Source organism: Acinonyx jubatus, chromosome A1 (genome assembly GCF_027475565.1).
Source record: "Acinonyx jubatus isolate Ajub_Pintada_27869175 chromosome A1, VMU_Ajub_asm_v1.0, whole genome shotgun sequence".
Taxonomy (NCBI): Eukaryota; Metazoa; Chordata; class Mammalia; order Carnivora; family Felidae; genus Acinonyx; species Acinonyx jubatus.
In genome coordinates, this window is record NC_069380.1 from 120,420,120 (window position 1) to 120,439,786 (window position 19,667).

At 36.3% G+C, this 19,667-nt stretch overlaps 1 protein-coding gene across 5 annotated transcripts in view; it reads left to right on the plus strand.

Annotated features, from left to right (window-relative positions):
- The window catches only part of TCERG1 (transcription elongation regulator 1), a 60,843-nt gene extending 42,327 nt beyond the window's left edge, over positions 1-18,516 (plus strand). For 4 of the 5 annotated variants that reach the window (XM_027042267.2, XM_015083168.3, XM_027042286.2 and 1 more), the window contains 8 exons: positions 2,311-2,429; positions 7,008-7,158; positions 11,233-11,397; positions 11,657-11,839; positions 13,811-13,990; positions 14,741-14,824; positions 16,157-16,257; positions 17,447-18,516. In XM_027042267.2, the coding sequence (XP_026898068.2) occupies positions 2,311-2,429; positions 7,008-7,158; positions 11,233-11,397; positions 11,657-11,839; positions 13,811-13,990; positions 14,741-14,824; positions 16,157-16,257; positions 17,447-17,648 (1,185 nt within the window). In that variant the 3' untranslated portion in view covers positions 17,649-18,516. Of the gene's footprint in view, positions 1-2,310; positions 2,430-7,007; positions 7,159-11,232; positions 11,398-11,656; positions 11,840-13,810; positions 13,991-14,740; positions 14,825-16,156; positions 16,258-17,077; positions 17,172-17,446 lie in introns of all 5 variants that reach the window. The other variant, XR_003414946.2, reaches the window with a different exon arrangement.
- The last annotated feature ends 1,151 nt before the right edge of the window (positions 18,517-19,667 follow it).

Genomic DNA, 19,667 nt, shown 5'->3' on the forward strand with positions numbered 1-19,667 from the left:
CTTTACCATCATCCTGAGATTTCCCTCATCTCTCTTGTTTTTGGGGGTAGAGACTTCACCTGTTTCCTTCATCATAAGTCTTTTTCTTTCCTGGTTTACTCCCTTTTGACCCATTCCATCCCTGTAATAGCTTCTTGAGAGAACATGCATGGGAGATAAACTTTGGAGCCTTGCGTGTTTGCAAACATTCATTGTACCCTTAATTTGAAATTGTTTGGTTGTTTAAGATATTTGAAATTGGAAATCTTTCTCTTTCAGGATTTTGAAGATGTTGCTCTTTTTCTAGTTTTCAGTGTTGTGTTTGAAGCCATCAGTTTATGGGCCTTTGTTTATGGGCCTGTTTATTTTTCCTTTGTGGATGTGTAGGATCTCCTCTTAGTGTATAGCGTTCTGAAATCTCACCGTGATTGTGTACCTTGGTGGAAGGGGCCCATTATGCTGGGTGCTTGGTGGTCCTTTTAGTATGTAAACTCCTGTCTTTGAGTTCTGGGAGATTTTCTTACGTTGCTTTTTTGAATTTGTTTCCAACCTGTTTATTTTTTCATTCTGGGACAGAGAATTTGCCCTTTTGGTCTAGTCCTTAAATTTTCTTTTCACCTGTTTAATTTTTCTTTTTTTAATGTTTATTTTTGAGAGAGAGAGAGAGAGACAGCATGCGAGAGGGGAAGGGCCAGAGAGAGAGGGAGACATAGAATCTGAAGCAGGCTCCAGGCTCTGAGCTATCAGCCCAGATCCTGATGCGGGGCTCGAACTCACGGACTGCAAGATCATGACCTGAGCAGAAGTCAGGCAGTTAACCTACTGAGCCACCCAGGCGCCCTCTTTTCACCTATTTTCTACCCTCTGCCCCTTTCTTTTGGATGACTTTCTCAACTTTATTGTCAAATCCTTTAATTTGAGTTTTTCTTTTTTCTGTCCTTTAATTTGTAGGATTTCTTTTTGTTCTTTAAGTTTTTCTTGTTTTATGATTACAGTATATTTTCTTAGTTTTATTAGAAAATAAAACTTACTTTAGTATGTTAAATTAGGTATGCCCCTCCCCCCCCCCCCTTTACCTTGAGAGATACTGCTTTACCTTTTAGAGCAAGAATTAGCAAGATTTTAAAATAAAGGGTCAGACAATAAATATTTTAGCTTTGGGGGCCATTTGGTCTCTGTCATAGTAGTGTAGTTCTGCTACTGTAACGAAGGAGCACCCACAGGTAGATAGATGTGAAGGAATGAGCCTGACTATTCCAATAAAGTTTTACTTGTGGACACTAAAATTTGGATTCATTTGTCACATGTCATGAAATGTTACAAAATTCTCTATTCCCTAACTATTTAAAAAATGTTAAAACTCTTTCTGGGCTGTACAAAAATAGGCAGCAGGCCAAGTTTGGCCAGCAGGTTGTGAATTGCCCACCCTGGTTCTAGAGAATAATCACTTGCCTTTTACTGAGGCTCAGGAGTGGCAGAGCCCCCAGATACATGCTGTTGGCAAGGGAGATTTTCTGATGGACTCCTTCTTAAACAGCCTTATTGTAGCTGTACTCTGCCCTCACTTCCATGGATATCTGGTGCTGTCACTTCTGGAACTGTTTGAGGATTCTCTAATAAAAAAAGAATTGGTTTCTTTTCTTGACCGCTGAATTTGGGTCAGCTCTCTCATTTTTGCCAGTCCTTTACTGCTTATCCTTGTGCTTTTCATCTTCAAGACTTGCTCTTTCTTTTTCCCATTTGCCTGGTCTTGTTGGTCTGTGACTTAAAAAGGGAAATCCTCTCGTCATTGTATTGGCGTTGGAAGAAAGGAAATAGATGTGCATGTTCAGTTTATTATCTTGTCTGTACATGATTAGGTGGGGGAAAATATTATGGGATAGATGTAAAGCATTATATTTTGGTAGAGATAATTATGTCTTAAAAAGAAGCACAGAAATAAATGTAAATTATCTGTTCCATACTCTTAACGTTTTTTTTCTAGAAGAGATTTGGAAGGATTGTAATTTATATATTTTATATCCCCTGAAATTTTTTTAATATGCGTGTATTCAATTTGTAATCAGGGACGATGAAAATTAAAGGGGCTTTTAACTTTGTTCTGGAAGTCTCAGCAGAGGGCTTGTGTGCTTCTGTAACACTGTCAACTGAAGTTTTAAAGTGAGACTTGCTACAGATAATCTGCATACAATTGAGATATCTAATTCATTTTTTTCTATTATAGTTTGGACAAAGACATTGACTCAGTATTTTCTTACAGATTCCATAGTTTGGTAATTAATTTATTCCTATGGAAGACTAACTTGCCCAATTGGTTTATTTTTGTGATAGGTATTTGATCAATATGTAAAGACGAGGGCAGAGGAAGAACGCAGGGAAAAGAAAAACAAAATAATGCAAGCCAAGGAAGATTTCAAAAAAATGATGGAAGAAGCAAAATTTAATCCAAGGTATATGGTTCATTACTGTAACATTTCAAAATATGTATGTGCTTTCTTCTAAGATCAGCTAAGAGAATATGTATCTTTTGGATAATTGGACATGAAAAGTTTATTTCCTTATTGGTTATGCATTTCTAATCTTTATTCTTAATATATTTCCTTAAAGGAACCTCTTGTGCTCTGTGAGAGGCAGTGTCTAGATATGTTTTTGTCTGATATTTTCAGTTGATTGTTGATTCAGTTGATTGTTAATGAGTATGTGTAATGGGGTGTAGAAGAGGAGACATTTAAAACTTACGTGATTAGCATCATAAAAACAATAATATTTGGCATCATTTAGCGGATATCTTATGTGCACTTAAAAAGTTGTATGTACAAACTTATACATACATACATACATGCACTTGAAGCACATATACGTATACACACGTTATCTCATTATCTCACTCAGTCTTCTAAAACAGCCAGTATAGATTTATATGCTTGTCTCATACCTTACCCAAGTGAATGTAGGATTTCAACTGGATTCCAGTTTTAATACAGAATAGTCTAGGCAAGAGAAAATTACTTTTTATTTATGGTTTAGTTTTGGCAACAGTGTTGGTTACTTGGTTGCTGTGAATACCTCATAATGTGGATAATTTTTAAAACTGTAGGGTAGAATTATGGAGTGTCTTGTTTAAATGGCACTTTTTATAAAGTTCATCTTGTTGAAACGGTTACTTTTGTCATTGGAAGTAGACGAGAGAATGTTGTTTGAGAAAGTATATTTAATATTATAATTTTATATTTGAAACATGAAGAGAAACCTAGGGCATTAATACACATCTCAGATAATAAAGTTAACAGAGTATTTGGAGCTCTGAAGAATGTAACATTTGTCAGGGGAGAGTAGAGTTTCAGACTCTCCGAGGGGTCTTGGTCCTTTCTTTTTGGTTAATCAAAACGTTGAGTTCATGGGTCAGTACTTGTGACTCAGTTATAAAAGACATTTGGGGAGGCAGTTGAGAAGATTTGAGCATGGATGCGTTGGTATTACATGGTATTAGAGAATTCACAATTTTCTTGGGTACAGTGGTTATAGAGGAAAAAGGATTTGCTCTGAGGAGATGCATGCTAAAATAGTTATAGATGAAGTCTCATGATGTCTGCAGCTTATTTTCAAATGATTCAGCAAAATACATTTATTTATTAAAACCCTTATGGATCTGACAATAACTGAGACTCTGAAGAGATTTCCATTTTGTGGATTTGACAAATTAAGTTACTGCTCTATCCCAGTACCCAGGCGGGTGCTCTTTTGGGGCTGACAGAATTGGTGGAGCAAGCTGTACCTTGCAGGTTACTTCAGAAAATAAAGCCATGAGACACATAACTAGAAGTCTTAGCACTTGGGACATTGTGCTGTATTGCTATATTGATGCATTTAACGTGACCCTAGAGATTAGGACCAAATTCAGTAAGTAGCAGAAAATGAGGAGGAAAAAGTAAGTAGCAGAAAATGAGGAGGAAAAACTTAAAATTGAGAAAATATGTCCGCTAACTTAAATTCTCTTTGAAATGGGAAGAGACTATATATTATAACTAGATTTTGTAGATAAGAAACATTGGAGTTTATTCTGAAGGAAAAAATGACCGGGGAGAATTTAGTGCCTATTTCTATGTCTTTTTTCTTTTTGGATTGAAAGAAATTTCAAGGCATATCTCCTTGGGTCAGTTCCTGGTCACTTCCCAGTCTCCTACCACTATTATCCACCCTCACCTCTCCCTGAGAGAAAAGAGTGACTGTCTGTTTACCAAGCAGCACTTTCTGGAGTTGAGAGAGGAGTCCTATAAAAATCTCTATCACAATCTAATGCTAAAATTTCATTTTAGTCTTTTCTAGTGAAAAATAATTATTTTACCCATTTTATTACAAATGATATAAATATGTGTAAAATAATTCTCACTTTTAGAAATTTATTTTATATTTTATTTGTAGTTTTTTAATGTTTTTATTAAAGAAATTATTTTTTAGTGTTTATTTTTGAGAGAGAGAGTGAGAGACAGTGCGAGAAGGGAGGGGGAGAAAGAGAGGGAGACACAGAATCCAAAGCAGGCTGTAGTCTCTGAGCTGTCAGCACAGAGCTGACGTGGGGCTCCAACCCACAAACCGTGAGATCACAACCTGAGCTGAAGCCAAGATGCTTAACTGACTGAGCCACCTAGGCACCCCTTTAATGTATATTTTTGAGAGAAAGAGATTGAGAATGAGCACAAGCAGGCCAGGGGCAGAGAGAGAGGAGACACAGAATCCGAAGCAGGCTCCAGGCTCTGAGCTGTCAGTGCAGATCCCAACGTGGGGCTCCAACCCATGAACTGCGAGATCATGACCTGAGCCGAAGTTGGATGCTTAACTGACTGAGCCACCCAGGTGCCCCTATTTTACATTTAAAAACAGGTTTATTCTTTAATCATAGTAGTAATTCTCTCTTAAAATTATAATGCAAGGTGCTTAGTTTATCATGAAAACAAAACAGATTTAGTGGACTTACGTGTATGTCATCCTGTTCCTGGGATACACGTTTTTATTTTATTTAAACTTTTATTAAGTTTACCTATCCATTCAAACCAGGTTTGCACTGTATCCTGTTGTTAAAAAGTGTTGAATTAATGAAATTAGGTATTGTGAGTAATGATAGTTATATGTAAAAGATTATTAGAATCCGGGTTTGGTTAGCAAAGCTTCAAAATAGCAAATGTTAGCCGTGAATGGTACTCGTAATCTTCAGTTGATGTTTTAAATACTAAATTCTGAAGTTAACCAGTTTATTTACAATTAAAGTTGTAATATAATCTTTGCTTTAACACCTAAGAAGATGTGTTCTATATTTGTATTGAAATAAACAGTTTTTAAAGGGAGAGAGTAAGATTTAGCTTTCCCTTCTAAAAAAAACTTGCTAAATATGGGAGTATTTATTATAAGACAAATTATTATGTGAGGTGAAAGCTTCAAATATTGAAATACATCCAAATGTATGAATTATAAATGCCTTTTATTTGTGGAGAAAGTTTTTTTTTATACTGAGCCTCATTATCCCTCGTAGGCCTCATTTTTTTATGTAGCCTTCTTGGCAGCTTGCTTTTCTTTTTGGATCTATGCATTGATGTTTTCATCAAATTTGGAAAATTTTTGATCAGCATTTTTTCTGTTCTGATTGATTCTTTTCTCTTTTAGAATTCTAATTATCTGACAAATCCCTGAGACTATTCCCCTCCTCCCCCAATTTTTTTTTGTGTGTATTCTTTTGATTAGATAACTGTTACTGATCTAATTTGGAGTCAGTAGCTCTTTATTTTAGGTCTACTCTTTTGTTAAGCCCACCCAATGAATTTTTCCTTTCAGTTTTAGGTTCTTTTTTCCTATTTTCTGTGTCTTTACTAAAACTCCCTTTTATTCATTCATTAAGGCCATGTTTTTAGTTCTTTGAATCTATTTTTCTTAAATTCTTTCAGTATAATTACAATATTTTTAAAGGATTTGTCTCTTCCAGAACAGCGTCTGAGCATTTTCAGTTCAGTTTCTGTGGATTGAAAAATTTTTTTGATTTGGGTTATACATTCTTTGTATGTTTAGTGTTGTCTGATTGAATATTGAAAATAGTGGATTATAGAGACTCTGAAAATCTGTTCCCTTACTCTGAAGAGTGGATTTTTGTTTTCGCAGGCAGTTTAGTTACAGGCTGATCACCTGAATATAGCTTTGATTGAAGGCTTTGTTAGTGTGGGTCTCAGAAGTTGGAAGTTTCTCAACAGTCTAGCTTTGTCTCCATTGTGCAGCTTTTGTGGACTTTAGTGTCCTAATGCTGTTCTTTTTCTGCACTACTCAGTTTCTAACATTTGTTTTTTGCTCTTAACCAGGTAGCACTTTGGCAGGGGATGCGTTTTTTTCCCTGCTATTGTACCCTTCAGCCTTGGCCATCTATTCATGGGGAATCGCCTTGTGGTATATTTACTGGGTACTATCTTTCTAGAGCTTCTTCCCTTGCCATTTTAACACCCAGACTCTGATCTTTACTACTTGTAGCTATTGGGACTGCTGTACTCTGCTTGGACTGTAGCTCTCTGTACCTTGGGAAATTGTCCTGCGGCATAGGGCAGTGGGCCTTTCCTCAGTCTTACTACTACCCTACCTATTACGCACTGTTTTGGAATCATTTGCCTCATACATTTGTCTTCTTTCACAGTTGTTTCTGGAAGGAGATCTAATTCGGTAGTTAACTCCACCATGGCTAGAAGCAAGACTCAGCCTCTTCTTAGTGTGGAAATAGATGAGCTCTTAAGTCTCTTGAAGCACATACATTTTTTGTTCTCTGATGTGTTATCCCCCAGTGTCATGCTTGGCAGCGTACAAATCACCAACCACATTTTCACCCTTTAGCCCTCTTGTACTCCTTTCTGTAGCTCATTGTTTACTCTTTAGGCAAATGTTGGTACTTAGTGAGTCTTTGGCACATATTCTGGCTGGAAAAATGGTATCTTCTTCTATACCTTTCTATAAGCAGAAATAGCTCTACCAAAGTTAGCACACTTGCCATTTTGTTACAGAGCTACTTTTAGTGAATTTGCAGCCAAGCATGCTAAAGATTCAAGATTCAAAGCAATTGAAAAGATGAAAGATCGAGAAGCCTTGTTTAATGAATTTGTGGCAGCTGCAAGGAAGAAAGAGAAAGAAGATTCGAAGACCAGAGGTGAGAAGGTAAGATGAGGTGATTGACAGGAGCGTGAATGGGAAGAGACTAAGCTGGGGCCATGTTTTTCTGATCTCATTCATGGGCATAGATCACAGGACCCCCAGACTGGTTAGCTTTGTAAGTTCACTTTTACAGTTGTTTACGTGTGTGTATTCAGTCACTTTACTTCCATAATGCTCATTTTAATAAGTTTACTAAAGTACATAGATTTGCTTTAAATTTTATTAATACTGAGTTTGCCCAGTACACCCGGAACTGACTGTTAGATCTTTCTACTCACTGGTGCCTGCTAAAATTCAAGATTCCTAATCGGTAACCTTTAAATTTTAAAAAGCTTTTTTATCTTTTTTGCCTTCTAACAGATAGCATTTTAGTGACTTTCTAATCTTTTAGTAAACATATCTTACATATAAATTATTGCTTATCAGAAATAAAGGTCAGCTATGAAAGATTAATGAATTCCAAATGTCACTTGGTAGTGGTGTCAGGAGCGGAGAGGAGCTCACCACTGGGGAGGCAGACGGGTGGAGACCGCACCGGAGGTGCGCGGGCCATCAGAACACGCAGCCACTCTCCTTAGTCCCCCTGTGTGCTTTGTGGATGGAGATGAAGAACCTCTGAAGCCTAATCATTTTTGACATTTAAAATGGGCTCTCATTCCAGAAAGTTAAAACATCACAAATTCTATTAAGGAATGTCATGAGGGAAGTAATACCATTCTTAATGGGCTCAAGCCTCCTGCACTGTAAATAGCAACAGTATTGGTGAAATAACTTTTGTCAGAAATATCTGAAATTTCCTGATTATCTGGTTTCTTGGGCTTCAGTGGAGATTCTTCCAGAATTATTATTTCACCATTAACTTTTTTTTTTCCGCAAATGATTATGCTTCTCAGGAAATGTGCAGAATTGAGTTCTGTGTAAACATCGTGTATGCTGAATTAGAATCATGTTAATGTATTGTTTGCTACTTTTGACTTTTGGTAATACCTTATTTGATTAAAGAATACCAAGTAAAATAAATAGTTGATACTGTGTGATTGCTTTTATACAAATTGAATGTTTTTCTCTTTGCATTTATAACCAATGTTCTTTTTCTAAACACTCTTTTTGTAACTATTTTGTGTATTCTGTTTTATAACAAGTGGATAGACTTTACAGTTTTGTGCTGTGCGGCCTGTCAATCAGTTCAGTCTGACAGCTGTCAATCACTGATACGCAAAGTATTATGGGATTCCCTAGTGAGGAAAGAATTGGTATCTCTGTGTGGTGACTTTAGCCTCCCGCAGTTCCGGTACTTTACATTTTTTTAGTCTTTTTTCCTTATGAAGTGATGAGAGTTGTGCCCAAAATGTGTTAAAGTAAATTAAATAGATACTGTATCTAAATAAACCTACTGTATTCAGCTTTACTTTCTTTTGATTATAAAATAATTCTCTAAGTTATAGGTTTGGCTTTGTACCTTTACTAAATTTTTAAAAAAGAGGCAGGAAATAAGTGGAACTTTCTCAGCCAATTTAAAGAATGCAAAATTACTTACTAACTAGGCCCTGGGAACAAATCTTTAAGAGTTTAAATACAGTGTATTTTATATTCACGGTCTGAGAAGTAGCTGGTTAATGAAGTTTTATTACACTCTTCATGACTTTTAATGATTATCCCTATGAAGTATATTGTCTATACTGTTTTTCTTAAAACCCCATTTTAGCTGTATGTAATTGAATAGTAAGATTAGTGCTCGTAGCATGGTGCTAGTTTATTGGAGTTTGCTTTCTTTATTCTTATGATTCTCTAATTGCTGTTTGTAGTATTGAGGTAATGCAGTTAACAGCCAGATAATAAAAGTTTTTTGCTAAGTCAAAAACCTGTAAAGGACACTGACTTTTGGTGAAGTAGCCCCCACCTTTGGTAGACATTTTCAAGCTAAAGAGAAAAATCATTTGCAGGTAGCTTTCACTGGTAATTTTCCATTTTATAAAAAATGCCCCTAAAATTCTGCTTACTTCTGCTAGACTGTTTTGTCTGCCAAAGTAGCTACCTTCAAGGTTTTTTAAATTTTATTATACTCTATAACCCATTTTTATAAAACTGTGGTTCAAATAAGATACCTTTTGGAACAACACATTTGAAGTTGCACACAATAGAGTTAATCCTCTCATGAAGTGCATTTTTCTCTCTTTCCTCACTTAAATTTTCTTCTGAACAAGTTAAGTATGTTACAGTACATTAGGCTTAGGAGACTGTTTTTCCCTGTTAAAGTGAACAGCCTAGATGGTAAGGTACTTTGATTTGGGGAGAGAAGAAGATGGGGAATGTGGAGTCTTGGATTGCTGCTAATGGGTAACTTAAATTTTTTGACATTTATGCAGTTGTTGATAGTTCTCATACAAATGGCAGCTTTGGTAAGCCATGTATAGCCTGTAATGGTAATATCCACAGTGAGAGGAAGTTAAAATTTAATTTTATTTAAAATTCACTGTTTATACATCACACATTTTTAAAACTGTAAGATAATCATTTGTAGGCTTTGTGTCTAATATTTGAAAATTGTCTTAAGTCAATATAAATTGACTTGGAAATTGGCTTGGAAAGATTCCTGTTTAAAGTAGCTTGCATGTTTTATTTAACATAAATTTTGTAAATTTTGCTTTCTAGTTTTCACAGGCATCTAGGAATTTGGTGTTCATCATGTCAGATACAAAGTAGACAAGATGAACAGAAAAATTGTTACATCACTATATCAAGTAGTTGCTTTTTCATTGTGTGAAAATACTGGATTTATGAGTATTTCTTATTACTACAAAGTCAAGAGCCAAGTTCAGTAGTAAAAGAAATCCACAGCTGATTAGCTCTTGGTTTTTAAAAAATTCTCTAGTAGGAAAGAAAGTCTTTTCTTATAATCTTACTAGTGTTTTCCAGAAACGACATTATCCTCTCTTAATTCTCTGTTAGGGGAAATGAGAGTTTGGAATAGGCAGAAAGAATGTGATTCCATTTCTAATTTCTGATTCCTTTGGTCACGTGGGAAGCCAGCATGTTTAATTCCTACAGGGAAGAGAGGTTCTTGACATGGTCTGACTTCTCTATTGAATTGACTGGCTGCCTCTGGTGTCTCCCCTCATAGGAGTACAAGATAACTTGAATGATACTGAATTTTAAAACAGGTCCTCAAAGTTATGTAAAAATAAACGCTTTCTTTATTTCTTTATCCCCTATTTAAAAAAATAAGAATTACAGTTTGGGAGAAGGATTCTAAGTATTGTACATGTTGCTACCAAAGGATTAATATCTTTTAATAACCTTGGTGTAATTTTACTGAGTTGGTACTTGATTGGCTCAGAATGTTAATTTATTAACAGATTTGAGTTATAAAGGTATACATGTTTAATGCTAAAAAATACCAAAAATCTGAATATAGTTTTTAAAGTAATGATTAATTATGATCATAGAAATCCTATAATTTATATATAAGGGTACAGGCATTGATTTTTTTTAAATTAAAATACAAAAATTTACCCTGCTTTTTACTTGTTTTTAGACATTTGGCAGTACCGTTCCAAGTTTCTAATGAATGAGACTTATTATTTGTGCTCATCTATTTCTAAATTCCCCTATTGTAACAAACAAAAATTATATTCATCTACTTTTTAAAATAAGTCATTATTATTAACTTGATATTAAAATGTAGTTTACTGTCAGTTCATAAGCCTGATTATCTAAAAATAAATATAAATTCTTCTCTCTTATAAAAACGTGGCATTGCTGAAATGAAAAAGTTAACAACCTAAAAAAGTTTTTTTTCTGTATTTGAATAATTTGGAGAAAATGATTTATCTTGAGTTTGGTAGATTTTAAATGAGAGTTTATGTCTGTTGGTTTTTATATTTATCATGAAAGAGCAATTCTAATACTCTTTTTGACTAAAATTTATTCCACTATAAATAAATGAATTTAAAAAGTTATTATTCTCGTCTTTAAGGTAAGTGAACAATTTTTTCTGGTTGTAAACATTTGTATATGAGGAATTTCTCATGGTGGATTCCCCCCACCCCCCATTCCCTGATATGTTTTGAAATACAGATTAAATCGGATTTCTTTGAACTGTTATCTAATCATCACTTGGACAGTCAGTCCCGATGGAGCAAAGTAAAAGACAAAGTAGAAAGTGATCCACGTTACAAGGCAGTGGATAGTTCTTCAATGAGAGAAGACCTTTTCAAACAGTACATTGAAAAAATAGCCAAGGTAACTATTGTGTTTATTTATACTATAAATATGGAATAAGAAAATTCTTAATTGCATCATAAAGGTATTAGCTGCTGTTTGGGATTTGGAATTTTTCCTGTCAGTATAATTAATATAAGGATCTCTAGCACATGTAGTTGATTTGGAAACGAGGTACAGTGTTAATGTATATTCTTGGTAAAACCCAGGTTTGAAATTCTGTATTTGGCAAGCCACTTACTCTGGAAACATATCTTGATAATGTAATTTTACTTTATAGAATTTGGACTCAGAAAAAGAAAAGGAGCTTGAAAGGCAAGCCCGCATTGAGGCAAGCCTTCGAGAACGAGAAAGAGAGGTTCAAAAGGCACGTTCAGAACAAACAAAAGAAATAGATCGAGAGAGAGAGCAACACAAACGAGAAGAAGCTATCCAGAATTTCAAGGCTCTTTTATCTGACATGGTATATATTCCTCTCAGTCCCTGCTCCTCCCCCCCCAGCCCTGTCCCTTAAGTACTGGATATTAGAGATCTATTAGGTTGTCTTGTTAGTGCAAATTTTAATATTCTTTAAATGGAATCTGAGAGATATAATTTGGTAAGTTTCATAAAGTGTTTTAAAATAGTATTAGCACCCACTAGAATAAGAAAACCATTGTTACTTAACATTTTCATAAGTTTCTTTGTACATATAAAAATGTATAATCTTTTAGTCTCAAAGATAACTTTTTATTCTTGATGGAAGTCATCTTAAATTATCACACACTCACATGCCATAATAATAAACAAAATGTGCTGAATAGAATTAAACCTTTTGCTTGGTGATTTAGGGTCACCACTGTGGTGATGAATGATTGTACATGTAAATGGTATGAGGTCTAGACTGGAGGTGTACTGACCCCAGGAGATAGATACTCTGGAATTTTCTTGCCAGCGCTTCTGCACATCACCCAGGGTTGCTGAGGTGTGTAGGGTTTTGTCTGTATAGCCAGTGCACCGAGGCCACTCTGCTGTTCCACATGTTTTGTCCCCTCTCTGTGTCACCATCTCTCCTACTATTCCTTTTCTCTCTTTCATAAGGACTCTTGTTGTTACTACTACTGTCAGTTCTTTGGATTTCTTCCCTTGCTTCTGCTGGTATGTTTTGAGTTTCCTCTTTCTGTTCTCTGGCTAGTTACAGTCATTCACTGATTTCTTTCCCTGCGTTTACTTTTCCCCACATTCATTCTCTTTATCGCAGTCACAGAAATCATCCTAAAAACCAAATCTGATTTTGTCACTCTCCCTGTTGCTTTCACAGAGAGAAGCTTCTCTACTCTTAGTGGTTGCAAACATTTAAAATTCACTTGTCTTAGCATAATATATGACTTCATTCCTTAACTCCCCCACCACCTTCATGTTACGTTACCCTCTTTGGTTTTCTCTCTTGCCCCTTTAAGCTCTAGCCTTTCTGCACTTAGTTCTAATGAACCATATTTACACCTAATGAATTCTGGCATTAGTCATGCTAATCCCTCCACCTAGAATACTTCGAGTGCGCTTGAAAACTCATTTTTCAAGAGCACACCCAAATATCTCTTCTGTGAGGCTGATCTTGACCCATCTAAGGCAGATTTGTTTTCACTGTTCCCTTTGCCTGCCCTGTGGTCAGCATATACCTCACAGCACTTATTATGTGCTTTTGCCGTTACTTGCTTACTTGCCTCTCTTCTCTTAAAAAAGTTGAGTCCTTTGAAGGAAGGGGTAGTGTCTTACTTTGTTTTTCCAGTACCAAGCTCCGTGTTTAGCTGACTCATTTTTCGGTGCTTGATAAATGTTGATTAAATAAATGTTTTTATATTTTTCTTCTTTCTCACCTTTCTGTCTTTTTAGCCTCCCGTATTTCTTAGCATTGGCAGTGGTGTAACTAGCAGTAACTTGTATTGCCATTACCAGCAGTGAGGCATAGCCTTGTGCTGGTTGTTGAACCAGCCTGATCTGTCACGTCTTCTCTTACCAAGTTAATTCTTGCTTATGCTTTGAAATGTCACTTCCAGTATGTAGTTGATAAATACAAATTTGAGCTCAAGATCTGTTGGTGGGTTTTTTTTCCTGTCACCTCTTTAGTCCTGTAGCAAGATATTTCCTGTTTTATTTCTATCCATTTCTCCTACTGAAGGTTGGTAAGATGTTAAATAGAGTGCCTAAGTATGATTAAAGTAATTCTCTTCATCTTTCTACACCTCTGAATCCATACTTGATAGCTTGCTTGGGTGAGCTCTGAGAGGTGGGATTTCTGGTTTAAAGAAGCAGATTTTTAGTGACTGTTTAAGGTGGAGTCACCAGAAGCTTCCGTTATTAATTGTATCATTCCTAAACTAGATAAATAAGCCTTTTATTGTTGAAATGTGAAAAAAGAGATCTTTGGTGATAGAATTTGTTGGTACGTTTTTAGGTGCGTTCTTCAGATGTGTCATGGTCTGATACTCGGAGGACTCTCCGAAAAGATCACCGTTGGGAATCTGGATCCTTGTTGGAAAGAGAGGAGAAAGAGAAACTTTTTAATGAACACATTGAAGCACTTACCAAAAAGAAGAGGGAGCACTTTAGGCAACTTCTGGATGAAACTTCTGCAGTAAGTCTCTTATTTTCCTTGTTTTAATCTAGATGGGTCTTTAAGAATAATTCCAGGGGCGCCTGGGTGGCGCAGTCGGTTAAGCGTCCGACTTCAGCCAGGTCACGATCTCGCGGTCCGTGAGTTCGAGCCCCGCGTCGGGCTCTGGGCTGATGGCTCAGAGCCTGGAGCCTGTTTCCGATTCTGTGTCTCCCTCTCTCTCTGCCCCTCCCCCGTTTTTCTTTTCTTTTTTAAGTAAAATGTTAATGGCATTCTTAACTATTTAGAAATTACTTCCTGCCGCAGTTTTCACATTCCTGGTGATTGATATTGGGCTTTGTTGTGTGATCATTGATCCCTCCTAATGATAGAATGATAGACTGAGTGGATTGCATCTTTTGCTCCATTTTCAGTTTGGTCCCATGGTCCCTTTCTTCCCTCCGTCGTTCACGTTTTCTTCTGATACCTGATCTCTCCTTTTGGTGGTGGTTTCTTCAGAAGTTACAGTGTTGCCTATGGGGATTCAGGGTTTGCAGGTGATTGTCTTAGGCCACCTTGAAATAGGACCATGAATATAACTCTTGTGGCCAACAACAAAAAGAAATTGTATTAAAGCTGCTTCCTGTCTCTAGCTAGTCCATTTACATTTGGGCATTATTACAGGAGATTGTAGGCCAGCGTGCAATACTGTGTACCGTATGTGCTGCCGCCATTTGATCTTTGCGATGAAAGTGAGTTGTATTTGTGTTTTTTATTCCTTGCCTTTCAAAGATTACCTTAACATCCACATGGAAAGAAGTAAAAAAAATCATTAAGGAAGATCCTCGGTGCATTAAGTTCTCCTCCAGTGACAGGGTAAGAGGATTTTGTCTGAGATTTACTGTCAGTTGATAAATATTAAATGTGGGCTTAATCAGCACCACCAGTATGTATTTTGATTAAACTGACATTGATGGTTTTAAGTGAATAACTTAAGAGTATGAGAAGTAAATCTGAATTTTAAGGTCATATGTTTTTATCTTGCACTATACATTAATAAGACATCAAAGTAGAAACTGTAAAAATGTCATCCTTGGGGTTAAGCCTGTGTTCTGGGATGTTAGAGCTTTACTGAAGCTGTAGTTTTTGTTTCTGGTATAGTTAGGTCCCACTACATAGACATTTTCAACCTGGCCATGGATACCAGGCTGTCAGAGCACCAGAGCCATGTTAGCAGAATGCCATAATGTGATCTTTTGTTGTTACATGCCCCGGAGACTGGAGTAGAGGAACTGCAGATGGGGGAAGTTTATAGAAGCTGAGCCCTGTTCTGGGACGCTCTCACTCCTGTGTGGAAAATGAGCTCCCCTGGGTTCTGAAATAGTGAATGATGCCAAGGATAGGGTAGCTGACCGCAGTCTTATTTTATCCCTTGGCCTTTCATTTGTTCCTTCTCCCCATCATTATCCTTTCCCAGTTGGTTTCTCTAGGTCTAGGGTGCACAACCCCATAGAGCTATTATTCTTCCCCCTGTTTCCTTAAGATGGATTGTAGATGTGTGGACCACAAAGTACACATGGCTGGGAAAGAGTGGTGGACCGATAGCTGACAGGTCTAGTCTTAGTTTCTAACTTTTCTGATTGTTTAAATTGACAATAATACTTTTTAATATTATTATTATTGTCATTATTAATATTAGCCCAAAGAGTTTATACCCATTATGCCTGTTCCTTACTAGGAAAGCTAAATGCTCAGGATCAGTTAGTACTAAGTTATGAATGTTATTTGGGGTTCTCCATAAGTTATACCACATTATTGTCTTGGTGTTAGAAGATAGAAGTACAGTCTACAGGAAATACCCCCTTAATTTCTTTATTTTCAAGAGTGTCTACCACTTGAGGTTGTTAGGAACACAAAAGGAGATATCCTGATAAAACCCTCAGCACAGTGTAGCACATTGCAAGCCCTCGGGCTTTAGCTACTGCTAATATATTGAGTGGTTCCTTGTTCTTGGCTTCTTTTTGCCTTAAAAATGTACATTGCATATTTTGCAGTTTAATGAATGCTGCATGAACAAAAATGTACTTTCTAGCCTTTTTCTTTGGAATTATTTATGATGTGACTTACAAATTACCGGTTTAATAAATAATTGATAGTAATTTTGGAATTTGTGACTTTTTTTTTTTAAATCTTACTGTCCTTTTGCAGAAAAAACAAAGAGAGTTTGAAGAATACATCAGAGACAAGTACATCACAGCCAAAGCTGACTTCAGGACGCTTTTGAAAGAGACCAAATTTATAACATATAGGTGTGTGCAATGAAATGTTTCATATCCGCAGTCATTGTCTTTACTAGTCCTTACTCTAATGGCCAGAGCATTCTATGCATTCACACACATGTTGACATTATTAATTTTTAGGAATAAGAAGAAGCCAATTTTATTAAAGGCCAAATACAGCCCATGTCTACCTTACTTTTTTTTTTTTTTTTTTTAAAGAAAGGGCCCAGATGTCAATTCTTATTTTGTGTTACCCACCCATCCAGTTTTTTAAACACACTTTTGTTTTTACTTCACTGCTTTTTTAGGAGTACCCCCCGCTTGATAAGAGTTGTATTTGTGAAGAGATTTCTTAAACAGTCCTTCACTGTCCATTGTCTCTGCCTCCTGTGAAGACTATTCAGTGTTGTGGAACATTTCTTAAGCTTGAAATCCTCTTAAGCTCAGCAAAACCTTTTTTTTTCCAGATGATAGTAGTTTGCTGGATACTTTTAAATACAAAGTTTAAACGATAAAAATCAGAGTTTCTAGACAAGATTTCTCTGTAACGTGCCCAGTAGTTCCACATTTCCAACCGTTTTACCATCAGGAAAACAAGTTTACAATGCTCAATGCTTAGCAGTCAGTGCACAGGAAAGCAGTTTTGTTTCATGCTCCAGCTTTTCTTCCTTTAAGAGAAAAATTGGAAACATCTTAATGAAGGGTATGTGCACGGGAGGATAGATAGTGCTGAGGGTGTGGTTTTTAGGTATTTTGTCATTGGATTTTTTGGTCAGGATCCTTAATGTTTTGCATCAGCTTGGGCTTTTAAATTAGATGTGAAGTAAGACTTCTTTCTACATTTTTATAGTTAATTTAGTGAAAGATGTGAAAGTGAAAGCTTGTGAAAGATGCTGGGATTGGCAGCCCCGCAGACTGAAGTCCTCTGTTCATCCACAGAACAGGTACAGCACGGGCAAGATTTACCCACCCACCCTCAGCCCTGATCTGGAGGGACCACCAGTAGGGGTGGGAGGGTAATTCAGCTTCTGAGGCCCTTTCACTCCTTGGAGTCTTTGCTGAGGCGATTTACAAAGGTGACCACTGCAGTGAAATTTTTCTTAAAAAAAAAAAAAAAAAAATGGAAACACAATTAGGAACTAGATGGACATTTCCAGCTCATTTCTGAAAGACCTGTGAACAGCAGTCAGTAATTCTTGGACTTGTTTTCTTATTTCAGATCCAAAAAGCTAATCCAGGAATCTGATCAGCACCTGAAAGATGTAGAAAAAATTTTGCAGAACGACAAACGGTATCTAGTACTAGACTGTGTGCCAGAAGAGAGGCGTAAACTGATTGTGGCCTATGTGGATGACCTGGATCGCCGGGGTCCACCCCCACCTCCCACAGCGTCAGAGCCCACGAGACGATCAACAAAATAATTCTCAGTACTCTTCCACAGGGGTATCTTAATTCAAAAACGCTTGCATGAGCCAATTTCCAGGTTTTTACATGTATGTGCATTAGTCAGACTATTGGAGAACCATCTGACGAACAGAAGGAGAAGCATTCGTGAAGTTTCTGAACAGAGAACACTTTGGAAATAATTTATGCTTTTCTTTGTGTGGCATGACTGACATACATACTCAAATATAGGCTGTCTCTAGTAAATCTAAAATCTTGAAGCTAAAAATTCATCCTTTTATGAGGTGTGGAAGTCAGTGACTTTTGGTGACGTTCTTTCTAGCAGTGTTAAACATGCAAGACGTAAGAGCATTTGTGGTTTGAACTTGCAAGATGCAAATACCACAGACTCCAAGAAAACCTAAGTTAGGGTTTGTTTTGTTTTGATTTTGTTTTTTAAAGCGGGTAAAAGAGAAAACACTGAAAATTGAATTCTTATCTTCCAGAGGCTAAGATTATTATAATGGACATACTTTTACCTTTGTCTCTAAAGAACACTTTAGTTTTGTTTGTTCACTTACGTGCTTTGATTACCCCCTCTGAATTCTAGGCCAAGTCTTGTTTAGCCTAAGAGAAGATTTATTTAGTAATTTCTTCTCAGGTATGGAACCACGGTCATAACTAACATGTTGGCCAGAATAGGACTGATGGTTAAACACATTTTATTTACCATTAAGTGATCTTTATCAAATATTCTGGATTAGACAACAAATTATCTTTCTTGGGTGTTCCCTGTAAACTATACTCCAGTTTGAATGTTAAACTTTTGTTTCTAAAGTTTAATTTTAAGATGTTTGAATGTTCAGTTTATGTATTTGAACTACAATAAACCAACCCTTTTTATATGTGTGGATTGTATATGATTATTGTTGTGGAACCTATAACAAAGACATCTTTTAAACCTGTTCATTAAAGCAGTAGCAACTGTAATTTGGCACAGAGAAAGTTGACTTCCAATCCTATATATCACATAGTTTTTAAAGGCTTGAATATAATAAATTATTTGCAGTATAAAAGGGAAGGAATTTGTAAAGAACCATTTTGGTGCTCAGTCTCTTAGCAATATCCTACTGCCTCATAGCAAGAAGATGCTGGTTTTTTGTTTGTGTGTTTTCTTGTTTTTGTCTCTATGTTAACACAATTGATGGTGAAGCCTTCTTGGCACCCTTTCAGTGTGCCCTGCACATCATACCGTGGAACGTACCTTTGACCTCCACTCGCTCTTTCTAGCTGTACCTCCCCACTTTAAAGATTCCTGTCTCATTCCTTCATAGATTTCTCATTTCAGAGTACCACATCCATGTTTAAGAAAAATGGGTTAATTGGATAACTTCTCTTCCCTTTTCTCTCCCATCTCCTGTGATTGCAGCAAAACCTAAAATGAGGAAATACCAGTAGATTGTATGTTCTGTGCACACAGACACAGATCACATGCATACAGACTCATTCACACTTAACATTACTTAGTACTTAGCTTAAATATATTAATTGTTACAGAAATCATGTATGTGAGAAACTGGAATTAACTGACTAAGGTCCTAACCTGTACAATTTGATAATGAACAAGATAGTTTTTCCCCTTTCCCCCCCCTTTTTTGAAGGTCATTTGTATAAACCCATTGAGTGATTTTTAAGTTCTGTGAGGCATGAAACTGAAGTGTTTGCCAAAAGGAGCACAGGTGTTGTAGGAATATCACTGGCCAGCAGAAGTGAAAGCTCTTAGAATGCTTTATTTTGTTCTGAATTCCACGTAGTGGTGTTTGCCCACTCACTGTTTTGTTTCTCACAGTTGAAAAGTGTGAAAAAAAAAAAAAAAAACCAACGGTTTGGTGATACCTATCCTAATTTCCTACTTCTGTTGTAAAGTATTTGGGATTGACTGTTCATTTAAGGTGCAAATCAAGCTTTACTATGCAGATTTCTTTAAAAGACCAAGTCAGGACTCTGTATATTAGGTTTTTAATGAAAAGGTCATCATAATTACACTGTGTTTCAGT